General features: G+C 33.4%; 3 protein-coding genes across 3 annotated transcripts; 1 reads left to right on the top strand and 2 right to left on the bottom strand.

The window, feature by feature from the left end:
- Position 1: 1 nt before the first annotated feature.
- Positions 2 to 6,265, bottom strand: LOC105317169 (protein mono-ADP-ribosyltransferase PARP16). Its single transcript, XM_011413717.4, has 7 exons — positions 6,121 to 6,265; positions 4,500 to 4,708; positions 4,170 to 4,298; positions 3,585 to 3,791; positions 2,956 to 3,124; positions 2,496 to 2,625; positions 2 to 2,187 (listed from the first exon to the last, which is right to left on the bottom strand). Exons 2-7 carry the CDS (start codon positions 4,683 to 4,685, stop codon positions 2,034 to 2,036), a joined length of 975 nt encoding a protein of 324 aa, XP_011412019.3. The 5' UTR covers positions 4,686 to 4,708; positions 6,121 to 6,265; the 3' UTR covers positions 2 to 2,033.
- A 44-nt stretch (positions 6,266 to 6,309) lies between these two features.
- On the top strand, positions 6,310 to 9,932 carry LOC105317172 (adenylate kinase isoenzyme 6). The gene is made up of 4 exons (XM_011413731.4): positions 6,310 to 6,457; positions 6,667 to 6,818; positions 8,419 to 8,564; positions 8,820 to 9,932. Exons 1-4 carry the CDS (start codon positions 6,412 to 6,414, stop codon positions 9,016 to 9,018), a joined length of 543 nt encoding a protein of 180 aa, XP_011412033.1. The 5' UTR covers positions 6,310 to 6,411; the 3' UTR covers positions 9,019 to 9,932.
- A 462-nt stretch (positions 9,933 to 10,394) lies between these two features.
- LOC105317173 (uncharacterized protein PF3D7_1120000) lies at positions 10,395 to 19,336 on the bottom strand. The gene is made up of 11 exons (XM_011413732.4): positions 19,185 to 19,336; positions 17,751 to 17,831; positions 17,411 to 17,570; positions 17,105 to 17,274; positions 16,841 to 16,912; positions 16,253 to 16,412; positions 15,802 to 16,056; positions 15,243 to 15,328; positions 14,440 to 14,725; positions 12,663 to 13,387; positions 10,395 to 12,523 (listed from the first exon to the last, which is right to left on the bottom strand). Exons 2-11 carry the CDS (start codon positions 17,814 to 17,816, stop codon positions 11,411 to 11,413), a joined length of 3,093 nt encoding a protein of 1,030 aa, XP_011412034.3. The 5' UTR covers positions 17,817 to 17,831; positions 19,185 to 19,336; the 3' UTR covers positions 10,395 to 11,410.
- Positions 19,337 to 19,753: the final 417 nt, after the last annotated feature.

Below are 19,753 nucleotides of genomic sequence, written 5' to 3'. Positions count from 1 at the left end.
GTAGTAAATTTAATACGTAAAATTTATGTAACAGAAAGGTCTAGATAATTTTTTTTACGATCAGCTTAAAAACATGACCAATGTCAAATAAGAAAACCAGATTTGATGAAATTACTGAATATATACAATGTACATGGACATTTCTTGATCTGAGACAACAGAGTAAAATGCCAATAATACCATAAATTTATTGAGAAAAAATTATCAAGACATGGATTTCTCGTCAAACACTCAGAAACTTGGTAAATAATGCTCATTTACAAGTCACGAAATTTATAATGCTCACTTGCTTAAGATATACATGTTAACTGAACTCTAAGAAATCCCATAGTACATGCATTTACGTGTCGTGCATATTACTGGTATGTGTGTAAATGAGTCTAGTAAAATATGGCAACATAATGTCCATAGAATTGTATTAATAAAGGTACATATACTAGTATATGTATGAGCAAAAACAATGAATATAATGGCCCAGAGTTCTTTATGCTTGAGATTTTGAGAGATTAGTGTATATATATGATTCATACTACTAAAAAATTAATAAATGTACAATCATTGCTTGTTAAAATTTCCTACAATATACAAACAATCTTGTGTGTTTAATTTCTATATACATATTATGTAAAGGTTCCTGAAAGAGCAAAAAATATCTGTAAATAAATACAGTATACCTTGGTTATAGTGAAGCCCTAGGGACTAGTTATATCAGTGTAACAAATTCATAATAATCAGTACAGTAGATTCGTTATATTCATGTTTTCTTCCATAAGACTACAGTTTATGCTTATTGAGGCCAAAAATAAAGATACATTCTTTCGAAACCTGGATGTGTGTGAAAATAAATTTATTCATACTATTATGTCAATTGGTATTTCTAACTTTTGAAACTATATAGAAATTTATTATAAAGGTTTAAAATTTCATTATTTTTCACCTCAATGGAAATCAAAATCATTGTTATATCCTTAAATTCACAATATCCAAATTCATTAAAAACAGTTACCGTAAATTTGTAAGGATTTGCTGAGAATTTTGCTGGAAACTCTATTAAACTTGGCTATATCCAAGATTTTGCTATATCCATGTTTGCACTAAAAGAGTTTTACTGTATGACTTGAGATTTTCTATGGCTGCACATTTAACCTCTACCTATTCTGTACCATGGACCTCTAAAATTATCAAATTCATACAATTGAGAAAATAAGTTGCCAACTTTGAGCTTTACAGACATGTTGGCCACATAATGTTTTACCTTCCTCATTGAAGGAATAAACATTAAAAAATATACAATTTGTATTAAACATCAGTGCAAAATAATGCCCAAATAACATGAATTATATACAATCAGATATCATCAGATCTTACAAAAATGCATGTTTTATCCATTCCTGTGTACTAAATAAATATAATATGTACTTGAAAATGCATTTACATAAGGTTAATTGCACAGAGTATTGCAAGGAGAGACAAGAAATATCACAAATACATTGTGAATGTAAGCTGATCAGGTGTTCAGTAAATGGTCTGGTTTGATACACTATTACTTCCAATACATAAAAACATTTGTATATAAAGTAATTAAGTGGGACTCATTAAAAAATTAAATAAGAAAAAACCACTGATACATTGTATGTACATGTATACCATTTTCACTTAAAATTAATGCATATACCAGTATGCTGGCTTTTGATGGCCACACTGTATGTTTTAGAAGTATTATCATGCATTATCAGTAATAATCAATGACTGACATTCCTTTGTAAATCAAGTTCTCCATACTCATCTGCAGACTATCCCCTCCCTCCAACAGTACTTGTATGCCAATAAATGTACTCCAACAGAAGGTTAAATATACAGTATACTGTGCACACAACTCGAAGGATAATGTTTTGGTGAGTGGTATCTATCATTCGAAACTTAAGCCAGCTGACAGGTCATTCCTTCTGGCAATGACAGATCCTGTCAACTGCCATGGGTTTTGGAAAGTCTTTACCGAGGGTTTATAGTTATGTAAATATGGAAGTCAGACATCATCTCTGTTTAAAAATGCCAAACTTTTTGAGTTGGTAGCGAAAAGTCTTTGAGTTTGCAAGTCCAACAATGATTAAGATGAATGCGTAAACGATCATCATCAGGAGAAACTTGTGTCTGAAGCACCAAGAACGGAAAGCTGATGTTGATCTCCTGCAAACAAAAATACAATACAGATAACATACAATGATAAGAACATTATGGTACGTATGTAAAAAAATAAGATTTTTCAAGAACAAAAGAGCACTCTTTGCCATTGTTTTTCCTATAAAGAAAAGGTTTAAAGTGATGAGAAAAACAAGAATAGAAGTTGAGACAGTCAATATAGTGTAACATGAATACAAATATTCTGCTTCAGCGAAGAAACCTCTAATACCCAAACATTCTCAAAGTTTATGCTTCTATATTTAATTCTTTAACTCAAAGGTAAGTATACTGTGTTAAGGAACTTTGTACAGTACCTGTGTGTACTAGATTTTTGGCAATAAACCAGCAGATATTTGATGCGGATCACATCGTTGTTCTGAACAATGTAGTATTTCTCTGGGACCTCTCCAGCCATGCTGTCTCCTGCTCGAGATCTGTTATTATCTACATGCATCAATAAAAAAAATTAATACAACAAGCTTATGAGAGTTTAAATCAAAACAACAATTTAGAGCAAAAGATGTATTCTCTGTACAGATAACAGGAATGGAATGAATGCACTACTATAAATGAAAAACAAAAAAGCCTTTAAATCTTAATAAAGAATTATGGCATTTTAAATTCCAAACAATAATTTGCCATATAACTTTCAATTGTCATCAATTTGATTACATTTTAATGAACAATTTATATCCAATGCATATGTATCCCATTTATGCTTAGTGTTGACAACAAATCAATATTTCCTATGACCATGACCTTTGATAAACTTACTGTTCTTGACCTGACATTTTACTGAAGGGTCATCAATCATTTCACAGACAGCTACACAGCTAAGCTTGTCCCCCAAACTGCTCCTCTCCCAGCTCCTCCCCATGGGGCTGTAGTGGAGGGACACAGACAACTCACCTGACAGGTAGGTACCCTCCCCAAACACACCTACCTGTAAACAAACAAACAATTCTATTATTTTTTATGCTGTCTGAAAATGTAAGTAAATGTTATTGTCATGTTATTCTATTTTTATTTTCTATATAAGCACTCCTAGCTGCAGAATTGCTAGATTCCAGAACAAAACTATTACTGATAATACAGTCAAACTGGAATATACAACATTTATCCATTGCAAGTTAAATGAATGGTGATAACAGTTCTGCAGTTGCCTCTAGCACATGATAAATATCAATTTACGGTAATAATTGGATTTTGAAGTGCAAGGGGCATAACTCTGTCAAAAATTGCTCAATTGTACATGGACCGACTGACAGACAGACAGTAGCAAAGCAATATGCCCTCCCTTCTGCGAAGAGGGCATAATAAACGATACCAACTGCCAACATCATTATGACAGAGATTATCTTTAATAACAAAGCCATTATTGGGGCTATCATACATCTTTTAACCTTATTCATGTGTGAAGCAAGCCCATGGTGTAAAATTGAATAGAAATTCTCCAGTCGGCTTCCATGGTATGCATACAAGAGTTCTCTCCCTTTTCTGACATCTTGGAATTTAGCATTGTTGGCTTCCGAGTAATTCACCTCAAAGACAAAGTTTGGCCTGACTGCAGAAACGCCACTGTCTTTTGTCAAAGCTTGGATGTCATCAAACTGTAAAACAAAGAAGAGAAATGTTTTACTGCAATACTGCTGCAATCATCACTCCGCAGAGCAAGAATTTTTTTTATACCACAGCTGTTGCAACTAAATCCACCAAAGTTGTATAAAAAATCAATGCAAGCTTCAGCACAAATCAAAAAACTTAACATAAAAAGCATGATGTTGGTAATCAATATCCCTACTGGTATGTTTATTACTGTAACTTTGATGTGTCTTTTGACTGGAACATTCATTACATCCCCTTTCTACAATTTCGTTCAACATTTCTAAACTATAGCACAAATTATTCAAATGTTCATACAATAAATAAGAATTCCAAGTGAAAAAACTTTCATCTTTTTTTTCTTTTAACAATAACCCTATGTTTACCTTTGATAGGTCTGTCATTGTAAGCCACCAGCTCCTGTTGTCTGTTACCCAGGCCAGTAGCACCTGTATCTCACTGTCACTGTCTTCTCCTAGCTGATTCAATTTAGGTACCTTGTTAACTATCTTCTCCTGTAAAACAAAGCTATGATCAAGGGAAAGTTTTCTTTCTCTTTCATAATACATCTACTAGAATATATGAATACTTTTGGTTGATATAATTCCATGCCTTATATCAATTTTCCTAAGGCTTACAGAAGGTCTTCTGAGATACAAAGGTTATGAAACTGACCAAGTAATGCTCATTGACTTTCATGTATTAGAATATCGTACCAGATTTTTCATATCTTTCTCTCCATTTTTAATGTACTGTGGAGGGAAGGGTTTCAGCACTGTGTCAAACCTGTAGCTGTATAGGGCAGCAACGAAGAGACTCCAGCGTAAGTCTGTGGCCAGGAAGTGATCCGACAGTCTCTTTCGCAAAGTTTCAGTGTCTACAGGGGGCCTCTGATCTCCCATTTTCCAGACCCTCAGTTTACACCCTAAAAGCAGAAAAAATTATATTCTTTAACCTGAGTCAAATTTCTTTTTGTTGAATAGTTATTGAAATTCGACAGATGAATATAATGTTGTACCATTTAGTCAAATGTTTCCAAATACTTTGAACTCTTAATAATCCATATTCTCCAATAAATCGACTTAATGACAATTGCCCTATTCATTGCACTTTTTTATCTTCATATTAAGTAATTTATGCCCTAATTCAGATTGTCTCCTTCCCATTTTCAGAAAAATTTCACAAATTGCATTTATTCTTAGTACCCATGCATCTAGTAACAGTGTCATGTTTTCATATTAACATGATCTCATTTTCATAACTATTAAATCTATACTCAGTCCCAAATATTTATGCAGCATATGTTCTTAAATTATTCAAACAGACATGGTGACGCAAAAACTATGATGTACCAAATATTGAATTTTTTCATGATTTCTACTTGTTTCATATATCACATGAACAGATGAACTTTTGAAAAATTACGATGTTCAAAAGTAAATAAATCCAATTAAAAAGAGAAAAATATAATTAAGCATTTGGCCAACACAAAAATATAGAGTTTCCCTTCTGCTTCATTATCATAGCCATGCAAGTGCATAGAAATGTAAATAATGCAGTGTGGCATATATCATGGACGATCAGCTCTCAGTGAAACCAGATGTCTTTAAGAACTTTATATCTATAAAATGCACACTCTATAAATGCATGTTTCTTACTTATACGGACATCAAATAACCTCAACTTCAAATTCTTTTCTCGGTGTTTCTATCCCACTGTAACTATTCTTAGATGGCAATCGCAATCATGTGACACTCAAATCAATGTCCAAAACAATGTGTAAATCTGAATAAGTTTTAACGACTTGTTAACCGATAGGTAATGACTATTATAATGCATGAAACATTTAGTAAGATGAAATTTTGTATAATTCTAATTTTTTCTTATTAATATGTGGTAAAAATCAAAAATTCAAACATCTTTTAAGTCACCATGTCACTTTAATATTCATAAACACCTCAGGGTTCAAATTATGTTCATTCTATAGTATGAAAAATGGCCAAGATTTCTCCTTCGAAACCCTCCCCCTCCCCCCTTAGGGTGTCAGAATTCAATACACAGCTACAACATTGTCAAGTTTCCTTACCATTAACATTTAAACAAGCTAGCTTGTTTGAGTAATAAAATGGGATATTATCTTGCAGGATAAACAAAATACATGATATAATAGTCACAGAATATGCATTCACTTTTATAAATACCATAATAAATGCAGGTATCCTTCTGAAATTTCTATATTTTCATTGTACTTCTAATTATAATTTTCTACTTAGAAAAATGAGCTAATCTTTAAATATCAATTATCTAACAATATCGTCGATAACTAGTAAAATTTACCTTCAAGGAGGTCTACACCATCTCAATTCTTCGAGGAAATTCAGAACAAAATCAGACAGAAACAGAATAGGTAAGTTGTACTTGTGTTTGTTTTTTATTTTGTTTCTTATTCTGAATATCTTATTCTCAGATGTTTCCAGTAATTCAAATTTAAAATTTCCATTATATTTCTTCTAGATAGAACATATGTACAACATTGCTGCATGCTGAAGAGAATGAAAAAACAAAACGGAATTTATTACGGGAAACTTTAGGCGTAAGGTTTCAATCATCATTTCCGGTTATGAGAAAATGGCATTAGCAAAGAGACCACATGGTCCAAATATTTTGATAACTGGTAACTTATACGAACTTAGTTAATTAATATTTTTCGTATATTCTCTGCCTGTTAGTTTTTTTTTATAAAAGAGAACAAGTTGAATTGAATGGTACCTCTTTATTCCCAAATTACAATGAAAGTCAGTCCACAAGAAGTTTCATTTAAATATCTCCGAATAAATTTATTGTTGTTAAACAATGTTACCACATTGAATACTGTATTTACAGGAACTCCAGGCACAGGAAAGTCTACGTTAGCAGCAGAACTTGCCCAGAAGACAAACTTGAAATATGTCAACATAGGTGAAATAGCCAAGGATGGTCAGTTGTTTGAGGGATGGGATGAACAGTATCAGTGTCCTATTCTGGACGAGGACAGAGTAAGCACATGTCACACTATTTTAAAAGCATAGTTATAGTCTGTCCCAAGTTATTGCTTCCATCAATTTTTGATGATTTTTAATAAAAATACACATACCTGTGAAAGAAATACAATTGAAATCGATGAAGGGGAATATTTCCAAGATATCTTCATTGAACAATTATCCCATTTTACTCATAAAATTTCACAGGAACGAAAACAATTTTCTTACGGAGATTTATAATGGGAAATGTTTACATCTTTTCTCCATTCGGAATACACTCGGAATACATCGCGCAATTTTTTACGTTATCATCCGGGCTTATTAATGGCTGATGCAATGCAAAATCTCCGTAGACTTTCAATTTTGGGATGTGTATTGAAACCTGAAGCTTTAGAGGGGGCGTTTCAAAACAGATATTCTGGACATTTTTCATATTAGTGGATGAATGTAGTTTGAGCACAAAGGTATTTACTGTTATTGAAATATCAAGCAAAAAGTGGTGGAAGCAAAAACTCAGGACAGAGTATAGTAAAAGGAATAAAAAATTACCATGGTAAAAGGAAGGAGTTTTTTTTTTTTTAAATGTTATACTTGTATATTTACGAATTAAACGAATACAAGGAATTGATTTACATATGGCTAGAAATTAGTCCTGACTTTTACCCCTTTCTATTTGTAACCAGTAACATTGGTTACATCAGTAACAATGTTTGATTATGAATGATTTTCAAACATTGATGTACTTGTGACAGGTTACAGTGGTTAATACTGGTAACATTGGTTAGAAAATAGTTGGGTTTGGATTAGGGTTAGCTGTTTGGGTTAGTTTAAGGTTAGGGGTTAGGGTTAGTTTAGGGTTATGGTAATTATTGTAATCAATGTTACCAATGTAAAAAAGACCCCCTGTAAATCATGAAAATGACTGTCACCACTGTTACCCTTTGTCACCAAGAGAATATAGCTGTAACCATTGTAACCAAATAAAATAAGACCCCCTGCTAAACAGAAAAAAGGCTCGTCACCTCTGTTACCTTTTGTTTCCAATGGATTATAGCTGTTACCATTGTAACCAAATAAAATAAGACCCCCTGCTAAACAGAAAAAAGGCTCGTCACCTCTGTTACCCTTTGTCACCAATAAAATAAAGTTGTAACCATTGTTACTGGATGAAATTAAACCATCCAGCAGAAAGAAAATAATCAGTTTTGTCATAGGTTATGTTACATTTGTTCACCATTAATTAAAGTCTCCTAAAGATGATTATTTTTGCAATAAATTGCTTTATTGGTTAAAGGCAAGGTTTGCAGCTTCATAGGGATAATTCAGATTTTCATTGTAATGTTAAGCAGGCTACTTTACTTTACTTTTCTTTAAACATGTCATTGTGTTTAATTGAATTTAACAGTGTTTAAAATAGTAAAGTTACCTTGGTAATATAGTTGAGTAAAATGTTGTTGCTTAGATGAGCAATGTGGTCCTTTGGCCTTTTGTGGATATTATTGGTACCTCCTCTTCAGGAGTTTACACCTTCAATAATTTTGAAATATATTCTTAAAATTTATTCCATAAAACTTGTCCCACCCTTTTAGTGAATATGGGCTCCTTGTGCTTTTAGGTAATAGATGAACTGGAGGAGGTCATGTCTGCAGGTGGGAACATTGTGGACTACCATGGGTGTGAATTCTTTCCAGAGAGATGGTTTGACATTGTCTTTGTTCTCAGAACGGACAATTCAGTTCTGTATGAAAGACTAGAAAACAGGTGGGACAAAGCTAAATGTACATGTATATTTCGAAAATGCAGTACATGTAGATACACATGTACTAGTACAAAAAATTAAGTAATAAATCAAATTTTTATGACAAATTCTATCATGAAAATTAAATGTATTATCACAATTATATGTTGTGAATACCAGTATGCAGTACATTCCCATTTATTGCAACAGAAATCTTCCAGTTTTCTGATTACCGTAAAAATATTTTTATCAATGTCTATATGTATTCTTTTTTCCAGAGGTTACTCGGGTAAGAAATTGGAAGACAACATCCAGTGTGAAATTTTTCAGACCATTTTAGATGAAGCTAGAGACTCGTATAAAGTAGATATTGTGCATGAACTTCCCAGCAATAATCCTGAAGATCTGGAGGACAATTTAGAGAAAATATCCGCCTGGATTCAACAATATGTCACAAACCAAGGAGGAATTGTGTAGCCAGTCTTGGTGTTAACTTGCTGTTAAGCATATTATTGTACAAACGGTGCATTTGGTTTGTAACACATTCTGTTAAAGGTACCATAACTATTTTTTTCAAATGATAAAATGAAATGTTCACAGGTTGGCCAGGTTTATTTGACTATATATCCTAGTACAACAATTGCAGACGATTTTCTTGTAGACTTAAAGAAGAAAATTTTTGATACCGGTATATAAAATGAAAAGTAATTAGCATCTTCTAAATGTAAACATTATTTTACATCGAGGTACCGGTATGCAGAGTGAGTAGCTTGTATGGGCAGCTGAATCTTGGTTTCCAGGTTTCTTCTGTATATGAACTATGTTAAAATAAAATTTTTGTAAAAATGTTTTCATATATGTACTTATTATGCCAGTACACATTGTTTCTTAAGATGATGCATAGAATAAATTAAGGAAAAGTGCACTATATTTTCAAAATTAAATTAATTATTGTAGATATTTCCATTGAGTACTTTCAGTTACCCTTCTTTTTAGAATTAAATTGTTGATTTGATCATTTGAAATGAAATTTTTTACCTGGTCCAGTTTCATTCAATTGTTGAAATTATTTCGGTAGTTACTGGGCATACATGTATGTAATGATTAAAATTTTTGACTGTAGTTTATTCTTAGTTTAGTGTCTTGGGGCAAGGTATTTTGTAAAAAAATTACCAACAAAAGTTAAAAATTTTTGTATAAAACAAATTTCAGTTACCAAGGATTACTATATATGGTTTGCATACATTAAAATATAATTTAACAGGTCATTTATAACAGCAGATATTGCATGTTTATTTTGTTTTTTATTTTGTTTTGATTCAATAATTTTCAGCAAGAACTGTTGATTTATTATCAAATGATTTCAATGAATAAATATGTTTAAAAATATACCATGCATATTGTTTATTTTCAAAAATCAATTAGGTTTTATAAATTGTTTTGTTGCAATCCTCTTCTTTTACTTTCGCTAAAATGTAATTATACGGGCGTGTTATTCAATCCCCTTATTTTGACGTTTGACCAGCGTGCAGATGCCTTTTGTGTTGTGACACTCAATGATTTACATTGATCTCCTGGGGCATTATTTCATCACCGACCACCACCTTTGACAATACAGTGGACCATGGATGTTAGAGTTGACGACTTTTGGTAGGGGTAGTAGATCAAGTTCTCAGCAGATAACAACTGCCTGAAGACATGTTCAATCACTAGTAGCACAATGGAAATTCAATTACCACAGTTGATTTTTTGTTCCAATGATTCCCAATATGAATTTGAATAGTGTATACAGGGTCAATACCACATACAGTATTGCAATTCTCTTTGGATAAATTGTTCAAAAACGAAACAGATGTTTTTTTCTTTTAAAAGTGTTGATTTATTTTAATCTCTATCGGATATAAATGCATGTGAATATCTTTATACTGAAAACAGTCATTGTAAATGTATATAAATCCAATATCACAAACAAAAGCACTTTTTGTGAGCAAAACAAGCACTTGCCAGTGAAGAGAAGCCCATTCCATGTTTCTTTAACTTGTGTAAGCCAAACCTTGCACCATATTAAGCAATCTACACATATTTTAAAGAAGTTTGGGGATAAAATTTTCCCCCAAAATTGCTCATAATAAAGACTTCAATAATTCCGTAACTTCAGACAAAATAATAAAAAATATTCTTCAACATTATTGCAAAGAGACATGATGGTGCAGTAAGTAATCTGGAGTTTGAATCTCTCAACCAACCTACAAATGATGGTGCATACATAGACTTCAAATGCATTGAAAAAAAAATTATAAATACATTTCAACTAATATCATGTATTAATACGGTTCATCTGGCCTCTTGGACAAAATATATCAGGTATGTGTACAATCTATTTAGGCTTTATTAAAAAATATTATAAGATAAAATCAATTGACTAGAAACTACAGATGAAAGATTGATAGCTTATATATATAGAATCAAATTGTACACTGTCACAATTTGTTTTAAATATTTGCCACTCTCATAACAAAGGTAGTTGTGAAGTGTTCATGTTATCTGATTTTCTTGACGAAACCAAAAGTAAAATCAAATACCGGTACATCTGGGGAAAACAAGCACATACAATAACGAGTAACGTTACATGTAGATTTAAAAACATGTAATAACAAACCATCACCAACACATAATCCTTTATAAAATATCCTGTTCTTATAATTCAGTACTAATATTCATCTATTATTATTTCCCCAATTCAATTTCATTGACCATTGTATAACTAACAGCTTTATTTAGAAATGCACTTGCAAAGAATCTTTAATTTGATTTAATTGACTGAATTTACTGGTGGTCCAACCCAATTTACAACTTGCATTAATACATTCTATCCACATACATGGGCGCCATGTACACCACGATTACAGTCAGTTTTCTCCCTTTCATCTCGCCTGTGACTGGCCCTGGAAAACATCCATTCAGTCTTTCCCTTTTCCTTGGCATCCATGAATCTCTGATACTGACGGAACTTCATTTTCATCAGGTACCAGGAGTCATTCTTGTTGAAATCGCATATTCCTTTGGTTGGATCGCAGCCTTTGAACTCCTCTGTGTAGTTGCTGTTCGGTAAAGGCTCAGAATCGCCAAAGTAAGGCATGTTCTTAAAGTGCTTTCTGTAAACTTTTTCCATTTTATCATCATCTTTATCATTATCTTCATCATCATCTTCATCATCATCTTCATTGTTGCTTTGTCTCTTCAGATTCTGAGGCAACCCTGGACATTCCCATCTCCCAGACTCCAAGATCCCCTCCTGCCATGGCAATAGGGTTCCCTGGCAACTTGGATCCATCAACATGAAAGTGTTGAGATGGAAGGAGATGGCATTCCACCACCAATCCCACTGACAGCTATACCACTTGTGATCAGGATCCAACAACCTGTCCGCATTGAATCGTTCATCAAAGTCATCCAGGATGTTGAAGAATTTGTGCCTCTTTTTCATGTTCATCTGACAAAACCGATATTCGTGCATTTGTTGAAATCTTCCCTTCATCTTGTTGAATTTATTGGATCTTCTTTTCTCTAGTTTTTCTGCCCTTCGTTGTTGTCTTTTCCAGGGTTTGTGATCCTCTTCCTCTTCATATGACCGTCTTCCTGTCTTGGCCTTGTAATACTTGGATGTCTTCCTCTTCTCATGTTTTTCCCTCTTTTCTCTATACATGTCATCATTTTGTCTGTGTTTTGGATACTTTTCTTCTTTATCCTGATTTTTCCAGTGGTTGTTTCTATGTCTGTGTTCCTTTTTTGGGTCATGCTTCATGTGTTTGGGGTCATTTTCCTTTTGTTTTCTTCTTTTGTTGAACCAATGCTTGGTCTTTTCCTCCAGTTTTGATGTGATCTTTTGAGCTGCTTCTTCCACTTTTGAGACCAAATTTGTCTTAAGCTTGGTGAGAACAGGTTCATTCTTTTTCCAGAGATCTCCAGACATATTTTTCACCTGGAACAAAGGTATTTTTACATTTTTTAACAAGATATTATACCAGTATTTTAAGTCATTGGCAATATGGATAGCTCATGATGTCAACATATAGTAATTCAAAGTCCTTCCTATAGCTATACATGTACTGAAATCCTACCTGTTTCCAAGTGTCCTGTATCTGCTGAGAAACATCAGACACAGAGGCCTTAGTTTTGTTTAGTATCTTCTGCATGGTCTCTCTCCAGTCCACCTTTTTACCAGCCCCATCTTCTCTGTTTTCTCCCTCCTTCTCACTGCCATTTGACCCAGTGTTAGGCTGGTCATCCAGATTCTGGACATTTTCTGTGCTTGTGTTAGTCATCTCTTCATCATCATCCACGTCATCTCCATAGTCTTCATCAAGAACCTCAACTCCATCATCATCATCAATCATATCTTCGTGTTCAGTCTTCGGTGGCTTGACATTTTCTGTACTTGTGTTGGTCACTTCTTCATCCTCAATTGCCTTAACTTCCTCATCATATAACAAAACACCTTGGTCAGGTAGTTTCTCTTCCAATGCTCTCTTTCCATCCATCTGCACCACATCTTCATATTTCTCTTCATCATGATGATATTCCACTGCCTCTTCATTCTCAACATCTGAATGTAATGTACTGAAGTCAGACAGGTGCTTGTCAGAGTTCTCACTATTTGACTCATGTAACTGAGGTTTCTGGTTACCACCTGAATGTACAATGTTGACAATGCTCATAGGTTTCCTCATCGCATCCTTAAGGTCATTATTGTCTTCTTCCACAACAAGCTCATTCTTTATTTCCCTGTCAGTCTTTTTAACCAGTGGTTCAGAATTTCTAGGTTCTTCAACTTCATTTAACTTATCTTCAAAATAAATTAAGTACAGGGATTAAATCACCAGGTATGAGAATGGTAATCCCCCCTAATCAAATAATTGTTTGTGTCCTTGAATAAACTCAGTTTATATTTCTTCAAAGATGCAGTATATATATGGTAGTGTAAAAAATAAATTTATTTGCACTTCAATCATCTTCGCTAGCCAAGGGTTTACGGTCCGCTTTGCTCCCATAAACCCTTGGCGGATTTCATTATGAAAACTCGGTGACAGGCTCCGCTTTATGATTGGCTGCAGCTGCGAGTAGCTGATCCAATCACAGTGCATGTAAATATAAACTTTAAAAGAAAACAACCGAGTACAGTGCTTCTTCAACGATGGTCTAACCAGATCTCTTTAAAACCTACTGTTACCTACATGTATCTATTTTACTGGGATTGAACATGTAGCTCTACAAACTTGTCATGGCTCGCGTGATCAGCATGGGAAGTAAACATGGCAAAAGTAGAAGTTGCCTATCCCGTTAGTATATACGTTTCTGCTCATGGTTATTGCTTTTAAAGATTCAATGATATTTGTTTTATTTAATTTCTTTGGTCCGCAATATTCACGACAGCGATACCTGGTTTTATGGCATGAAAACTTTCATATACATGTAAATCGGCGACTTTCTCACTCCGGTCTTTACAAAACACGATGAATAAAACATTCTGTGCTTTCCCTTCGTTATTACTTAATTCGTATTTAACATGTTTAATAGCATCGTTAATTATGTTCCGACATTCGGTAGTCAGCATGTTTTTAAGTTGTATTTTTAAAATACTGTAGTGTGTATATAACCCGTTGTTTAACTGTTTAATTCGATTAAAATGTAAATATGCAAGGGGCGCAACTCAAGCTGCTCGCTAGATAGCGCCACCACATCACCGAGTTTTCGTAATGAAATCCGCCAAGGGTTTACGGGGAGCAAAGTGGACCGAAAACCCTTGGCTAGCGAAGATGCACTTCAATGTACCGTACATCATTTATTAAAGATTTTTTCATCCCTCTAGTGTATGTTTCAAAAAACAGTCCAACTTACCAGACAGTTTCTGTTGACATCCCCCATCAGCATTGCCTGGGTGGGATCCATACTTCAGACTTCCCACCAGCTTTTTAAGGTCTTCATTCTCGTGCTGTAACATATTCATCTCTGACTTGAGAGCCATGTTTTTCTGGTCAGCCTGTCTCTTTTTCTCCTCTGCCGTAGACACAATGGGGCTGTACCTAAGCTTCCTGACCTCTGAGCGCAGGTCAACAACCTCATTCTGAGCTTTATTTGCCTCCTCCTTCAGCCCCCTGTTTTCTAAGGTTAACTTTTCTACATCCTGTTGAATGAATGAAAATATTTTCATTTAAGGAACTAAAAAGCAATTCTGGAGATCATGGGCAAATTTTTCTTCCACAATTAAAGTTCCATGCAATTTCAACAGTATAAATCTTGTCTTTGCATCCTTTTTCATTTAGTAAATGTAAATGACTTCTCTTTTAAACTACTCTACTAAGCTGCGATTAAAAACAGTCATGTAACCTTGATATTGTTCAACTTGGCAAAAAAAAGGAAATGTATTAGTGTTACAATAGATTTGAAGAAAAAAAGTGGTAAGGCTTACCAGTTAACAGTAAAACATGGTTATAGGGAACACGCCTTTAATAAATAGACACTTACAGCAAAGTGATTTTCATTCCTCGTGATAATATTATATGTCTTAAACTTGAATGATTTCACAAATTATGCTCATAACGAAGGAAAATCGTCCGTCCCTGACATTTTGTTATGAGCTTGTTTTAGTGTATTTTCTGATGTGCTAGTATTTATATATGATTTTTGTATGAACATTTTACCTCTTCAAATGGACAATCCCAATCTAAATCCATGTTGACAGACATTTCCTGGATGTTCGAGTTGACAAACCTCTCCTTAGCAGATCCTACAAATGAAGGATATAACCAAAAAAATTATGTTAAGGTATCAAAGTTTAGCAATCTTATAAATGATTACAATATAAATCAGAAGGTATAACTGGTATAGTATAAGTGTAGTATGCAGATATACAGAAATATGGCCTTTATTAGAAGAATAAATTATCTACACTTGATCTTTGAATCGTTTACAATGATAAAACGACAGGAATTTTATAGTTCAAAGGTTATAATGGCTAAACAATCCTTTATAAATTATAATTAGGAACTTTAGATCATCTTTCAATTTTTCAAAGGAAATTTTGAGAAAAGATTTAAGAAAAAGTTAATGATAACATGTACAGTAAAATTATCCCTCATACAAGGCGGAGATACTTTTGAGGTAAAATCGCAGGCGAGCACTAAAAGTAAAATTTTATGATAATACAGTAATACTGTACCACTTGTACAAGGCAGACATACTTGTAAGGTATATACTCACCAATAGCATGACCAATGCCCAGCCCCACGGCCACAGATATCACCACCACCATCACCATGTTCAGGGTGACATTGACGCTGGGGTTGGGTCGAAACACATACTGACGGATGAGGTTGTTTTCTGCCATCAAATCGCTAATGTCCACATTGGACAGAGTGGAGTAGTCGTCACTGAAAGGGTCTCCGCTCCGGTCACTCTCCATCCGATCGTCCTGCTCATCTTCTATCTCTGGGGAGGACTCAGTATCTGGGTCATCTAAAAAGTAAAATGTACATGTGGTGGTTATTTCTCTCTTTATCCAGCAATTCTAACTCTCTGTACATCGAGAATTTGGGTCATCAAAATAGACTACCACTGATAATCTCTTTCTGTAACCTGTATATATGTACCGGTATGTTCTAATATATATCAAATAATTACAGGGGAAAATTAAGCATGAATAAAAGTTAACCTTGTGGAACTCCCAAAAACATAAAATCTTCCTCCTCTTCCCCATTTCTTTGATCAACCTCTCCACTTTCTTCAAATGGAGGGGGAATAACTGGTTCCTGGTGTTCCACTTGTGAGGCCTCCACAACTTGAAAACCCTGCATGGGACCATCATCCACCTCCTAAAAATTCAAGGAGAAAAAAGTTTATCATGATGTGCAACTGCAACAGTTTCCAAAAAATGTTCAACACTGCTTGAAAAATATAAACAAACTTATTATAATTACTTAAATTATCAAGGCTTTTGAATTCTTGCATTCTGCATGTAAGTATGTTGGTTAAGAGTAATATAAACATGTAATCTCCCTGCAATTAAACTCTTAAAGAAAATTTTAAAACCTCCAATGAACACAGAATTTTTTTTATTCTTAATAATCAATATTCAAAATCTGTACTCCATTGTTATTTTCTATACACACTTTTTGGTACAAGAGTCATCTAATATTAGTTAAGTTTTGAATGTCTAAAGATGATATGCCAGATAACTGCAATAATCTTTCATTAATATTCTCAGATAGAATAACAACAAGGGATTGCTCTTCTTCCTTACATTTTGTGATTCTCTGTTCACATTTTCTTTCACAATTTCTGCTTGGGCATTATCCACACATTCAGCATTCTCCTACAGCAAATACAAATGCTTATTAAAAGATCATATATAATTCATGTACCGGTACTATTAAAAATGCAAATACATTTCACAATATCATATACATCTACAAGCATTATGTTGTCAAGAAATTTAAAACAAACAAGATTTTTTAAAAGTACTTTAAAATAATATAATGGTTAAACAAAGTGAGGGCTATCAAACCTTTTCCGGGTCTGGGATGGTCACAAAATCCCTCTCCTCCTCACTTGGTGTTGACATCTCAGGCTCTGAAGACTTTGGTTGTCTAGACTTTGATTTCTTTCGTCGCTTCAGAGTTCCTTCATTCTTTTCAATTTTGTGATCATCAGATTCATCTGATTCTGTCAGGGAATCTGTACACAAATTAAGAGACAACTAAATAAACTCACCAACAGCTAATGCATGCACGCAAGTTAAAATGACCAACTTTCAATAAATACATTCTGTTACACATATAATTTCATATTGAAAGTTTGAATAGCTACTTACCCTTTTCTTTGCTCCTAAGTCTCAAAACAAGGAAAGGTCCAGAAGAAGCTGAAGGTATCTGGGGCAATTGGATAGATTCCAAGGAATGGAGGTCACTGGTATCCATAGAGACGACCTCGATAGAACTATCCGAGGTTTCACTTTGGTTATCATCAGAACACTGCAGAAGAAAAATTCATTGGGAATGTGCTAGAATTTTCAATAAGAAAATAAATCAATGGTATCAATAGCCAATAATAAATGTTATTCTATAAATAATTGATTCCAATAACTTTTTCATGCAAAAATCTGCATTTGGTCAATTATTTTCCATGAATTTATATTGTATTAATTAAATAACCTCCACTCGCTTTCCGTCATTTCCAATAAACTCCCATCCACTGCTACTTGAACTGCTCTCTGCCATCTTTTACTTATAAACCTGCAAAATGAAAATTTTCTTTTTAATTTCAAGTAATCAACTGAGAATTATTAAATCCAAAAAAATCTAATACATAATCATTACATACACATTTATAGATAAATATTTACATTTTTACAGTGTCTTTGTCTGTGATAACACTTCGAATTCATTTTGAAATGTATAGTCAAATACATTTCATTAATGACTAATTTAATATTCTGATACTTCTATAAAATACCCAAGAAATCATTCTTCATATATTATGAGGTGATCAAATATGACTGGGTGTGATCAAATCTAACATAAATTCCTATCCCTTCATCACTCCCAACCACATTTGATCACCTCGTAATACTCAAAGAATGATTCCTTATTCCTAAATTATAGTCTGTCCCAAGTTATTGCTTCCATCAATTTTTGATGATTTTTAATCAAAATACACATACCTGTGAAAGAAATACAATTGAAATCAATGAAAGGGAATATATCCAAGATATCTTCATTGAACAATTATCCCTTTTCACTCATAAGATTTCACAGAAACGAAAACAATTTTCTTACGGAGATTTGTAATGGGAAATGTTTTCATCTTTTCTCCATTCGGAATATACTCGGAATACATCGCGCAATTTTTCAACATTATCATCCGGGCTTATTAATGGCTGATGCAATGCAAAATCTTCGTAGACTTTCAATTTTTGGATGTGTATTGAAACCTGAAGCGGTAGAGGGGGCGTTTCAAAACAGATGATCTGGACATTTTTCATATTAGTGGATGAACGTAGTTTGAGCACAAAGGTATTTACTGTTATTGAAATATCAAGCAAAAAGTGGTGGAAGCAAAAACTCGGGAAAGAGTATAATTAAATTTATTAATAACATGAGAAAGTACAAGTCATTTTCAGAGTAATTTTAACTTTGACATGCAACTTTCTTTCAGTATAAAAGAGTATAAAGATTGAACCTAATATATAAAATATCCATATACTAGTTCAATACATTGATAGTTATGTTTTGTCATATCTCTGTTTATAGACCTATTAGGCCTAACATGATTATAACGATGATCAAATCTGGTGGGCCTACGTATGTACACAATTCTCACTCAGTATTCACAACTTTAAACAACTATATTAGTATATAGAAATTGTTTCATTGTTCATTTGCTGTTGTATTGCTAAACGAAGTCCTCGATGGAAATCTAGACAAATGATGAAATCATCTTTGCAGTCCAAAAGTTTCCATTATACTTTGCCCCAAATGAACAGAAAATAAACCATTTGACTTGCTATATTAACTTGTCATGTTTAATGTCATGTTTAATTTGAAACTAAATGATTATCATGCGAGTTCTTCATTAAAATAGCTTACCTGTGGACTCAACAAATTCTATTCACTTCATAATAAGGATCAACCGTCATTGCCAATCTGACATAAATACGTCCAAAATATTTATATCAACAAACGTCACGTGACATTATGACAGTTTCGTATTTATCATACATTTTCTTCTTTTAAATACTTTCCAATGACTTATATTATGTGTTTGTGGTATATATTGCTAAAACACATTTAAAATGTTACGTTTTGCATTATTGTTGTACAATATAAATCTAAATCGAAATGATTACTCAAGCCAATCATGTTTTGACCCGATTCATTCTCGGTACAGCGGAAGGTAAGAGAGAGTGAGTTTTGCGCGGGAAAAGTCGGAAACAGAAAGGATTCTTTTCTCAACCAGTTTTACCTCCGACGATTGTTTATCACAATAATATAGGCCTCCATTTTTTTTTTTATTAAACTGTTTTTGGAATTCATGTAATCATCAACCTAACTTATTGCATTCAATAGCTGACGATTTTCATGCTCTGGACAACTGACACGTATTCGATCAATTATCATTATCTCTCTGAAAGAACATTAAAATCTATCAATAAAAT

This window comes from Magallana gigas, chromosome 6 (genome assembly GCF_963853765.1).
Source record: "Magallana gigas chromosome 6, xbMagGiga1.1, whole genome shotgun sequence".
Taxonomy (NCBI): Eukaryota; Metazoa; Mollusca; class Bivalvia; order Ostreida; family Ostreidae; genus Magallana; species Magallana gigas.
Note: the sequence above shows the minus strand (reverse complement) of the source record. Positions and strands in the feature narration are given on the sequence as shown.